This window comes from Ciona robusta, chromosome 4, assembly GCF_009617815.1.
Source record: "Ciona robusta chromosome 4, ASM961781v2".
In the NCBI taxonomy this organism is placed as follows: Eukaryota; Metazoa; Chordata; class Ascidiacea; order Phlebobranchia; family Cionidae; genus Ciona; species Ciona robusta.
In genome coordinates this window covers 931,482-943,762 of record NC_143238.1, presented here as the reverse complement: position 1 = coordinate 943,762, position 12,281 = coordinate 931,482, and the positions used below count along the sequence as shown (strand labels likewise).

Genomic DNA, 12,281 nt, shown 5'->3' with positions numbered 1-12,281 from the left:
AACCGTACCTTCACGACTTCCACAGACCTTTGTTAATTGTTTAAAACACGATCAGGATATTTGTATATGTTGTGGTAAAGGTTTCCCATCTTCCCCCACAGTACTATATAGTAGGTTGGGTAAGGTGAGACACTTTTTCTTTCTATTTTCTAGTCCCATTTCACCTTAAATATAGAACATTCAAAGAGTTTTAAAATCGTATCCGTAAGACTCCCATAGAGTATTGTTAAAAACACGATCAGAATATTAAGACATTGTGTGCTAAAAGTGTCCCAACTTGCCCCATAGTACTATACCTCAATAACTAAAATTCAACAAGAACACTATTCTTTATACCAATTATCATGTTTATACTTTGCCAAGAGAAACTCAACTCGTTTAAATATTGTTGCTATTATTTTTGACCAAGTATTTGCAAGGTAACGCTTTACTGTGGCTGCATCTACTTTGCAAATAAGAACGTCTAACCGTGAAAACTATATCTATATTAACGCTGCCTTGTCTTCTATTACCACCAATTACCATTCTATAGGTGAACTGAAAACTTTTAGTACATTGTTTGTTCACAGGGGAACTAGTAGTTTGAAACGAGCGCATATGTTCGTTCTCTGTGTCAACAATACGTCATCAGCAAAGAGCGCATGTCGACACCTTTGACTACCGAGGTTGCTTTCGTCGCCTTCATCAATACCGATGTCTGCTAATTGGTTTTAACGGCGATTAAAACCTCTATGTACCACAATATCTTAAAGCACGTTAAAGAGGAGCAAAAATAAACCGATGTTATATCGCCTTGTCTGGGCACATGTACTACCCTTTTCTAATTACCAATGTCGAGTAGCCCTAATTTACTTTTCATGCTCAGACGTCCTAACGACAGTAAAACTTCTCAGCTTACAGCAAAAAGTCGTTTAATTTAGTAAAAAGAAAATGATCCCAAGATAAAACCGCATAACAATAAATAATGCAACGCTAATTTCATTTTGGCGCCGATGTTCTTACATAAGGGCCATCTTGAAGATAAAGAGCAAACTTATGGCGACGACTTTCTATTTAACACACGGTTTAATCTGTTGTTTATTAGAACTACAAACGCGGCAATGTGAAGGGATTAACAGGCCTATAAACCGAACACTGTTGAAACAAAATCAGGTACTCCAAAAATATTGACGATTTTTTTCTCTTGTATAATAGGTATCAATGTTGTAAATGGAAGCAATGCAGCGATTTTCCCAGTCTCTTACATAAAAAAGATGCTACAGGATTTATTGAAAAGGTATAGCTGTACATATAAAGAACGCGAAAGAATTGACTAGAATCGAAGTTGAAAGAAAAGCAATGTTAGAAAAATAGGGAAGAGTTTGTTGGAGCATTCCGTCTTTTTGAACCACCATGATCGTTTCTTCAAACTCTTGGAAGAACAAGACATTTCACACAGAGTCCACATTCGTGACTGGTTTTGTATCTTCCGTCTGTTATTTAAACGAAAATGTAAATCAGCTTCAGTAAAAGACTTGCTGGTTAAAAGCGCAACGTTTTTTTGCGACCCCGCAGCGCCACCACACGGATTAGTTACAAGAATTGACTTACATACCCCATTACCTTATTTGGCAGCAAAGCTGATTTTTTTGCTTCTGGTACTGAATCACTCATTTTGAAGAAAGATTTGAACGCAGAGTGAGATGGAACTCCAAAGGATGGTGGAGGTTGGGAGGAGGAGTCAGGATCAACATTCTCTTCATCCTGGCTCTTCAATGCGAGCGTCGTCAGCTCAACACGACGACTTTTTTTTGACTCCTGTTCTAGCATGGACTTCTGACGAGATATTTCAAGCAACTCATCAGCAGATACCTTAGGAAGAATAACAGATACCTGGATTAGAGATTCTTAAACTAGTAGACAACTAAGCAGTGCAGTGCAGTGGCAGTGGTTAGCGTGTTTGTCCTTGGCACAAAATACAAGAGCTTAAGGGTCAACACTGCTAATATTGCTGGCATGTGTTTTTGGGCAAAACCTTAAACAGAAATTGCACCAACCCAATGGGGCTTATGGGTTGTTGTATATGCTTTTTTAAAGGAGGTTTTTAGGAGATTTCAAGGGGGGACAAGGATTACTCTAATTTTTTTCCTATTAATGCTACAAAAATGTTTAGATCATTTGAATCTTTGTTTGTAGTATTTTTGTAGTACAACAAAACATTTTTAAAGTTTGTAGTACAACAAAATTTTTAATGCCTCTAATTTTAATAATTTTACACAACATGTGCCAAATAATGTTCATAAATTATTGATAATCAATAAAACACCAAAGCTATTCCAATTCATAAATCATTTAAACAACAAGATGTAAATTATTGAAACCAAATGTTAAGATAACTTCTTTCAATACTCTACCTTGGTGGTGAATTTATGTAAACTTGTTGAGGGTTCTGGTTGGGATTCTTGCTTTGCTTTCTCCTGCATGCATCTGAAAACACAATTTATTTCAATTTATAGGTCATAAGTTGTATAAAGTTACTGAAGCGACCATGCATGGTGTGCAATAGGCATCTGTGTTATAATTTAAGTTGGCCTTAAGCAATAACAATGATATGTAGACTGTTGCCATCTACATTAAGGCATCATATATCTGTAACATTTTTCTCATTTAATTTTGATAAAGGCACCAAAATGATGGCGAAACACCGACATCAAAAATTTCCTAGAAAGTTGGTTACATATTTATAAGATAGTGATTTTTCTAACAGAACCACTATCCTAGCAATTATAACTTAAACCTCACTCACTTTAAAATGCTTTTTTCCAACAAGTCTTCTGCGGAAACTTTGTGAGCAAATTTTCCGATTTTCATTTGTGGATTTTCTTGGTTGTTTGAAGAGCTGTTGGGTGTGGTAGGGGCTACTGGGATTTCCCCTAAGTAGATATCAGGGACCTGGGTAATGTAACCCCAACGTGCGGGCAGCGGGTAGCTTTTGGGGTCCAGAGAATATTTCTCAAATGTTGCATCCAATACAAACCTAAAATAATGGTTTATATTAGTTTTACTTGAGGTTTATTCCAACTTAAACTAACAGTTAAATGTGAATGTACATACCGTACCAATGACAAATAATTCATCACTTTTTTACTTAACAGACTGTAGCTAGTGAACTACAGCGGTGCAGTCGATTTAACCAAATTACTTTGGCTTAGATTCTGTATAAGCTGCCTTATATTGGTAATTTAATGGAATAGTATTGAAAATTATAGCAAAAAGTAAAAAAAAACATTACACTTCTCTAGTTTGATGTGGTATATGTCAGTTCAACAAGCTAAGTTGGTTACTTGAGAAACTGTAATAGCAGTTTTAGGTTCTTGGTATTCTGAATATATTTTAGAAGTTTTGGATTGTCCAGGTAATGACTTACCAACACGAGCGGTTTAAAGTTTCCTTTCTCCCATAAGCTCCAATCTCTTTGATTTTCTTTGTTAACTGAGATTTAGAGATCCAGAAAGGTCCCTTGTCCATCTGGGACAATAAATCTACTCCAGCAACTCTGCTTTGTGATGGAGATGCTGAGATCTTCTGTGATGAAGGACTTTGGATGACAAGGGATGGTTTGGGAAGACTTGGAGAAGATGCATTGGAGGGAGGGAGAAATTTTTGAGATTCCTCTTGGGTGATGTTGGACCCAGAAACCCTGGTGTCTAAGAAGATCAAAATACATTTTTTAAATGAAAATTTTGCATAGATCAGTGTTAAGTCACAACATATTTAAATTGTCCAAAGTCGTAAATGTCCATGATTTAATGTTATAGTAGAATAAGAATAAGTAAGGTTTTGTACGTCGTTTTCGTGGCACACAATTTAAGAAACTCTGTCCAAGATCTTGGTATAAAATTACTTATTTTTCATACCAACATATTATTTAAGGCATTAATTTTGCATATTAACATACCACTTATTATAATAAAAAGAATGTAGCTGCAGGGAAACATGGCTCTTAAAATGACAGAGACTATTTTATGTACTGACCAAGAGTATTTAAAGGTAGTGGTCCATGATTAGGGGCGCAACCTATGGTATTCTTATATTCCCAATAAACTTGAAATTCTTTCACCAAGCGTTGGGAGCTGTGTGGACTTCCATGAAGTAAACGGATCAAATCAGGCATCGCTGAATGAGGGATATTAGATAATTAAAACTTGGTTAAAACGCAAATGCGATAAAATTGACAATTTGGTACATAAAATTATTGGGTGATATTACACAGAGTTAACCAATTCGAACGACAAAAATTTCTTGCATTATAGTTTTTACATATTTCATATTTAAAGCAAATATTTTAAGTTTAATTATAACATTTCAATGTAAAAATCAAAAGTTATGGGTTATAATAATGCTATGAATCGTATTAAAACAACAAAAATACATGATACTGCAGGTAAATTATATTTGTAAAACATGTTGTAAAATAAAACAATAACAAATACATATTGAATTGGCTAAAACTTGAGGCTTCAACACCCATGAACATACAGTACACTTCTTACCTTCTTCAGGAACTCCATTCTTGGGAGCCTTCGGTTGATCATTGTTTGAAGTTGTGTTCAATGGTTTGGATGGAGGTAACTCATCCAAGTTTATTGGACTTGTGGTGAAACATTTTATCTGAAATAGTGGATTTTAAAATATAAATACTGATTGTTAAGAAATAAATTGAAGGGCCTGAAGCAGCAAAAGTTTCACAACTTTTTAATATGGGAAATTTTGTATAGCACTAACAGGAATTTTTAACAGTTTCACAATTAGGGGAGAGTTGATTTATGTTCATGGCACACTTTACTTCACATACTTTGGCAATTCCTTTCATGACCAATTTTATTCATACCTACAGCTTGTCAGTTGTCACTCAGGGGTGAATTTAAAAACTTACTAATTTTCCATCACTTACTTTATATCCTTTTAACAAATCCAAGTCCTGTGGTTGACATTTATGTTGGTCACACTCCCACACACAACCAATTTTCTTGACCGTTAAAACTTGAAGTTTTCTTTTAAAGGAATTTTCAAACTCTTTTTGTTTCATTTTAAGTTTTTGGTCTGAAATATCTCCACCAGTTTCCTTGAAAAGAAAATTTATTTTTAAATAAACAAAAATGTTTAAACAGAATATAATAAAGAATAGTAATTTTTAACAAAAAAGAAACAAAACCAAAAATATACATTTATTGTAACATCTTGTGGTATTATTACAATATACATTTTTGTGAACGGGCTGTAGAGTAGAACCTACCTTCCGCAGACACTGAGACATTTGGTAGGCTAAAACTTAAAGATATGCTAGAAGCATATTTCGATTCGTCAAACATATGTATCATGAATCAAAATCAAATTTGTCAAAGAGATTTTTTGATTTCAATACATTATTCTCCACAGCAAAAGTTTATATAAAAGATCCACACACCTCATCTGCATCTTCATCAATTCCTTCATCATCTGATAAATAACCATGGGGAACAAAGAATCCATCCCCTTCCTCCTCTTCATCTTCTTTATCTCCTTCCTCTTCCTGAAAATATAAACAAATTATTAAGTCAAAAGACCTCATTTATAAAAGTTTTGATGTTTATATAGAATTTTTTTTTTCAGTTTTTTTGTGTCTTGTTCATGAGTCATGACAACATCCATTGTGGTTTATTACTCCAACCGACGAACAGAATTTTTTCTCTAAAACAATTTTAGATATGTTTTTCTACTCACCCCATCACTATTAACAATATCTTCACCTTCACCAGGATCTTCCCATTCATCATCAGAATCAACTTCGTAATCCAATAGATTCTGAGTAAAAAAATGATATTAAAAGTTTCAACTTATCTTTACTTTGTCCAGTTCCCACATAAAAATCATAATGTTTTCATTATCTAGGACAGACAAATGTTGTACCCAAGGCCTTATATAAAATAAAAAATAGGAGCAAAAAAAAATTATATATATACAAGGGAACACGGCACAATACATAAATAAAAATAAAGTAAGCTCAAACCGTGTCTTTCTTGAGTGGATTACGAGGTTGAATATATTTGCTTGTCTTCCTGTAAGTCCCATAATAAGGGGGTCGGTTGTTTTCACAAAATTGTAGAAGTTTTGCCCGAACTTGAAGCACACAACTTGTTCTGCTGTCTTCACCACTGCCAACTAACTCTAAACCATCATCTGTGAGACTACAAAGAGACAAAAGGTTAATACCGTGGCGTAGACCCATATGTCATATTCACTTTCTGTGTGTATGCGGGTATGTATGTAAGATAAGTGTTTTTTTTTTTTTTACAAACTTTTTTGTTTAGTTTATTAAAGTTGACATTACAAAATATTATGGCCAGCAGATTAGGCCGAATGCTCTAAAATTCATTTTTTAGAAAAAATGCTTTAATAACATTAGCAATTTTACAACGTTTAAGCTAAATTTATTACTTATGTAATAAATAAAATTGTATTACTGCTATACAGGTAGCAGATATACAAAACCTATGAAATAAAAAGTGTTTTTGAACAGTTTGAAATTACTTGAGCAGTAGTAACTTTTCTATCTCTGAAAGGTCCACATTTTCATGTATGTAGGTCTATAATAAATTTACAAGCTATTTCAATGAAAACCTTAAAAGTTGTTTGCTATGCTTAGCAATGGTTGAACAAGATTTTCGTGGTTGAAAAACTTCACTGTTTATTTCCTGGAGGTAGTTAGATGAGGAATTCTGAAAGTAAATCATTTTTATGTAAAAATAATGCACATTTAATCATGTATAAACTGTTTCTAAGTTACATATAAATCTAAAACAGGTGTAAAAAAATATTTTTTATTGTTTTTTTTCAATGGAATTGCCCTAGTTTGCCTTTATTACATTTATTACAATGAAATACCATGTATGATGTACATACAATAAAAACAAGCCATAAAGCTGATGGTGATTTGTATACTACGCATGTACCTGACGTCTGGTCCTGACGTTTCAGTGACACCATACCTACAAAAACTGACTATTGTGACTAACTCTATATATAAGACGAATATAAAAGTATGCACTAGTGCGAAGACGCATTCTGAGACATTCCTTCTTTGTATTGGAGCAAATATATATATATTATATTATACATTTACTTTCTTATATATATATTCTCTATATATTCTACCTGCTGCTTGATTTGTTCAAGCAATAAAGATCTTGATGATTCTGAGACATTCCTTCTTTGTATTGGAGCAATGGACATCCCAGTTTTCACTTGAAAAGGAACAAATGAGCCAACTTGCTTTTGCTGGGGTGGCTGAATGTAAACAAATATTATTTACCAATTGTATATGCAACTTGTTCTGAGTAACTGAAACTTCACTAAACGTTACAATAAAAATTTAATTCATTATTTCTTGTATGTAAAACTTTAAATTTAACAAAACAAAAAGCATTAAACCTTTTTTGGTGCATTTGCTCTCGCTGGTGAAGTGAAGAAACCCATGAAGTTTGAAGCTCTTTTCATTTCTTTCTTTTTCTAAAACAAAAAAAAGAATAATATAGGATTAAATAGAAAAATAGAAAAAAAAAGTTGTAACTATATTTATATATGGTTCTTTCTTGAAATACCAATGTAACAAAGCTTCAGTTTCACGTAGCAAGGCTTTAAAGTGGTCACTACTAGGGTAAGTTTATAAGCTTTGTATAATTTAAAAAAAGAGATAAAATCAAAATGTTCAATTTTATAAAAGAATGAAACTTATTTCGTATCTTCAGTCATGATAACGGGAGAGTTTACAAAAGCGAAAATACAGCTAGATAATTACTTTCTCTTCTTCAGCTTTTTCCTTTTCTTGAATAAGCTTTAGTTTCGCTTCTTCTTTTAATTTTTTCTCTACTTCCCTTTTTTCGCGTTCTTTCTTTTTCTCTTCTTCCTTTTGTTCTCTTTCAAGCCTCTTTGCTCTGTAGAAAAATGTTATATAAGCAACAGAAAACAAAAAATAAGCAAATGCAAACAAAAGAATATTTATTAGCTTCATTAACCATACTAATAACTTTATACAACATACTCTTGTTCCATCTTTTTTCTTTCCATTTCTTCTTGTTTTAGTCTCAACTTCTCTTGCTTGAGTTTTTCTTCTTCTTCTTTCTTTTTTCTCTTCTCCTCTTCTTTAGAAATTCTTTCTTCCTCCTGGAAATCAATATTAGATCAAAAGAATGTGTAATACAAATAAAACAAGACATAACATTTTGATACAAAGATTGAAACACATTTTGGCATGTTACCCTTTTTTTCTTGGCTTCCAATTTTTCTTTTTCACGAAATTCTTTTTGTTTTTTCTTTTCTTCACGTTCTTTTGCCTGTTATAAAAAAACAATTACAATTTCACACCAATGAAATAAATTCCGAAAATCTCACCTTTTCCTCAATACGTTTCTGCACAGTAGCATTTACTTTCCTCACTCTTTTTGCTTTCTATAGAAAATAAGTAGTAGAATGAGAAATCAAGTTAAGCAAAATCCGATATTCATAATTCCCTATATCTGTAACAATAACTATGACACTAAGATATAACTAAGAACATTGTTAAGGAAAGAAGGGTTTCTCAATCTGACTACAGTAGGCCCACAATAGTGGTTTGCCGTTTAATTAGCTAAGGTTTTGTAAGAAACTTTTTACATTCAAATAAATTACCCATAGTCCCATGGCCATATATATATATAAAATTTACAATACAAAAAATGACTTGTACCTTTAAGGCAGGGGAAGTATTTTTATTGTTTGGTGATGTTTCATTTGAGCTTAGATCCACCCCAGAAGTGTCCATGTCTTCACACGTCGTGTCCATCTCAATATTAGATGTATCCGTCATGGACAACATCAGTTCTTCCGGTTTTTCATCAATTTCTTCTACCTTATTCTCTGTCACCGTTAGATCTGTCTTTTCACAGTGAGTTATTACTGCATCATCTTTATGCAAGTTGTTGTTTACAGAGTTTTTAGTTTCCAACACAGGCTCTAATTTAGTTGGGGAATTTTTTGGTGAACCAGATCTTTGTCGTTTTCTTTTCATTGTGGTTTCTCCTTCAGCTAACTCAGTTATTTTTGCAGAATTCTCCTTTAAGTTCTGTTTTGATTGACAAGGTTTCTTAGCCATTATATCTATGATGGAACACCTTGGTTTTTTCGACAAGTGCTCTGAACTTCTTGGAGAAGACACAATGATGAGAGGAACATTAGAATGCAGCTGCCCTGTGATGTCACAGTCAACTGTTTTGTCTGCATTTTGTCCATGTTCTAAAATTTCTAAATTTGAAGTAGGATTTGGAGATTTTGATCTTCTTCTCTTCTTATTCTCACGAGATACATCTCGATTTTCAATCATCTCATGTTGGTTAGATAAACCACGAGCGATAACAACATTAATAACTTCATCTATGTTTCTTGACATCTCAGTAGATAACTACATGAAAAACAAAGGTCAAAGGGTATCAAATTGTGATGCAAATACATAAGTTTCAAATTGAACGATGTGGGATGTCAAAACAGGAAATGATATTTTTGTAACCCCAGGTTCTTATATACACAATTTAAGTGTATTCCATAAATAAAATGGTGGACACCAGACTATATAAATTTTTAATAAAAATCAAAGAGGTTTTCCAATTTAAAGTTTAAGGCAAAACAACCTAACTGAATGCCTTGCATCGCCAAATCAATAATTTGATGACAAACAATCTTACCTTACTCATATCACCATCACATGAAGAATCATCAATTACAATAACATCTGTGCCTGTGGGTTTCTGTTATAAAACAAACAGTCAGATGATCGGTATGCTATAAAGCAAACGGTCATTTAGCAAAACACTGAACTTTCTATATACAATGATTTTAGCTGTGAGAATTCAGCAAAACTTTAAGCTGGAACTACTTCATATTCTCTCTTACAATTCAAACCACACCTTTTTTAAACTCTCCTTTAAAAAAACCCATCGCAGCTATAAAACTGTGCCTTCGATCAGGCATCTTTTATTGTCTACCATAATTTCTATTGAATTTTAAACTCTGTAAATTTATTTTTTCTTGACACAAGGAAATATGAAACTAATCCCAAACCTCGGTTTCCGAGTTCAAAGTTGAAGTTGAAACTTCAGGACATTGAATATTTTCTTCACCTGATGTTAGTGTTCTGAAATGTGAATGAAAACTTTATCAAAAAAGTTTGATAGGTTATAAAATATAGCAACGTTTGGCACAAGATAATGTGATCTAAGTGTTTTTTAGGTTTTGTGTAACTTTAAAATTAACAACTCAAAGCCGCAAATTCCAAGCTTCAAATTTCTAAGTGTTGACCGCATCAAAGGCATGAACAGCTAGTCACCCAGAGGTCAAATAGACGAAACTTAAACAAGCTATCCCATGGTATACATCTATAACACTTTTATTGCTGCCAAAGTGTGTCTGTTGGCCTTAACCAACATCACCAGCCCACCACCTATGTTTAAGCTCTTGACCTTTAACCCTCAACTTTCCTACCTTGTCAGCTTTAAATTTGCACTATTAATCTGTCAGGGTACTAATTTTATCATTTTGCATAACTTAGAGAGAGAGAGAGAGAGAGTAGCGTGGGGAAAGATGGGACACCTTTAGCACATAATATTTTAATATTCTGATCGTGTTTTAAATACAATGGTATATGGACGTCATAAGAATAGGCTTTTGTATTTTTTGAATGTTCTTTGTTTTCTACCAAAATAGAACGAAAAGGTGTCCCATATTCTCTTACCCTACTGTATGAGATGTGTTAATGCAATAAGGAGGTAGGAGGTAGGCCTATGCAAAAATAACAAATATTAAATTGTTCCCTACTTTCGGCACGTTGCAGCATCACCACTATGAGATATTGAATTAAACACAATATCATTTACAATTGCTACTTCCTCACTTTCAGGTTCTGGTGTTCTATTTTTAAATTGAATTCTCAGCTTTGGTTTTGTTTTGCTGCCACCAAAGTTTAGTTGAGCTGAGAAAAAAACACAGTTATAGTTTTACTGCTGATATCAGTGACCAGATATCATGCTCCGTAAATATGACAGCTTACATCCTTAAAGACTTTAAAGTATTGACTAGTTTTATGGCATTTCATAATTTTGCCAGATATAGTTACCACATATAATGGATACCTTTTGACACAATATAAAAACACAAAATCATACCTTGCTTTAATTTCTTATTTGGTTTTATAACGTGCGCCATTTTTGTTTTAATAGTATTATGCTACTGAATGTGTTTGTCACATTTATGCAATAAGTAGAACTGCAATTGACAGCAATTAGTGATTTAAGGCTCAAAATAGTATAGAAACACAAACTACAAACTTAAAATATGGAAATACGCTAAAAAATATGCAGCATAGGAAACTAATCTACCGTGTGCGTCTAGTTTAAGCATTAGGTTGTTTCATTTTTACATAAATATAAGCTAATTATTAGTAAATATAGTATACACAAACTTAAAATACTCTAATACGGACAAAAAATTGTTACTTTCTCTGAAAACTTATAATGATCGAATTTGGCGCGAAATTGTGTTTCTTAGATGCAGTCTACAGGCTTGACAGCTACATCCAAAGTTAGTATAGAGTCTATACTAACTTTGGCTACATCATAGTACCAGAGGTTATGGCTAGTTTTGGCTACATCAAAGCTTTTAACCAGCAATCTTTATTCGCACGCATGCCTATAAAACAAGCGAGCTTTTAACTTATTATATTTTCAAAAGTACGAGTATATAGCCACAAAATGTAATAATGTGTCCGGCGCCGTGGCATAGTGGGTGGCGCGCCTGCCTGTAACCCTTGTAATGGATTCAAGACTCGACGTTGCAACCATTCTGGGCGTATGTGTCCTTGGGCAAGATACTTTCTAGCAATTGCTTCAACCCAGTGTTCACCAATGGTTTGTCCAAATTATCAACCATATAAAAAAATCAAAGTTACCTATCTGGTATTATTAGCCATATACATAAAAAATGAAAAAAAAATGGACAACAGCTTTTGGCTGCAGCAACATGGTCACCATATATGTATATACATATGTATTAATATGCGCGCGCGTGCGTGTGTCTTAATATATTGATACTCCATTTAAAGTAATTCGTTTCCTAGTTACCGAAGATAAAACCATATGCTCAAAATGCTGACTGTTGTCTGTTCAAAAGTTGAATGATGTTGATTGTTCTTTTACCCGATGTGTCTATGGAATAGCGCTGTAAAGCAAATTAACCTT

The 12,281-nt window shown here is 33.3% G+C and overlaps 1 protein-coding gene across 1 annotated transcript; it reads right to left on the bottom strand.

Annotated features, from left to right (window-relative positions):
* Positions 1 to 1,059: 1,059 nt before the first annotated feature.
* Positions 1,060 to 11,503, bottom strand: LOC149736335 (uncharacterized). Its single transcript, XM_089876631.1, has 23 exons — positions 11,211 to 11,503; positions 10,864 to 11,017; positions 10,111 to 10,183; positions 9,735 to 9,797; positions 8,744 to 9,454; positions 8,410 to 8,466; positions 8,277 to 8,351; positions 8,060 to 8,181; positions 7,817 to 7,952; positions 7,450 to 7,527; positions 7,174 to 7,305; positions 6,640 to 6,737; positions 6,029 to 6,206; positions 5,743 to 5,823; positions 5,447 to 5,551; positions 4,934 to 5,104; positions 4,533 to 4,650; positions 4,015 to 4,155; positions 3,407 to 3,686; positions 2,786 to 3,016; positions 2,394 to 2,466; positions 1,603 to 1,851; positions 1,060 to 1,472 (listed from the first exon to the last, which is right to left on the bottom strand). Exons 1-23 carry the CDS (start codon positions 11,248 to 11,250, stop codon positions 1,431 to 1,433), a joined length of 3,408 nt encoding a protein of 1,135 aa, XP_089732757.1. The 5' UTR covers positions 11,251 to 11,503; the 3' UTR covers positions 1,060 to 1,430.
* Between the last annotated feature and the right edge of the window lie 778 nt (positions 11,504 to 12,281).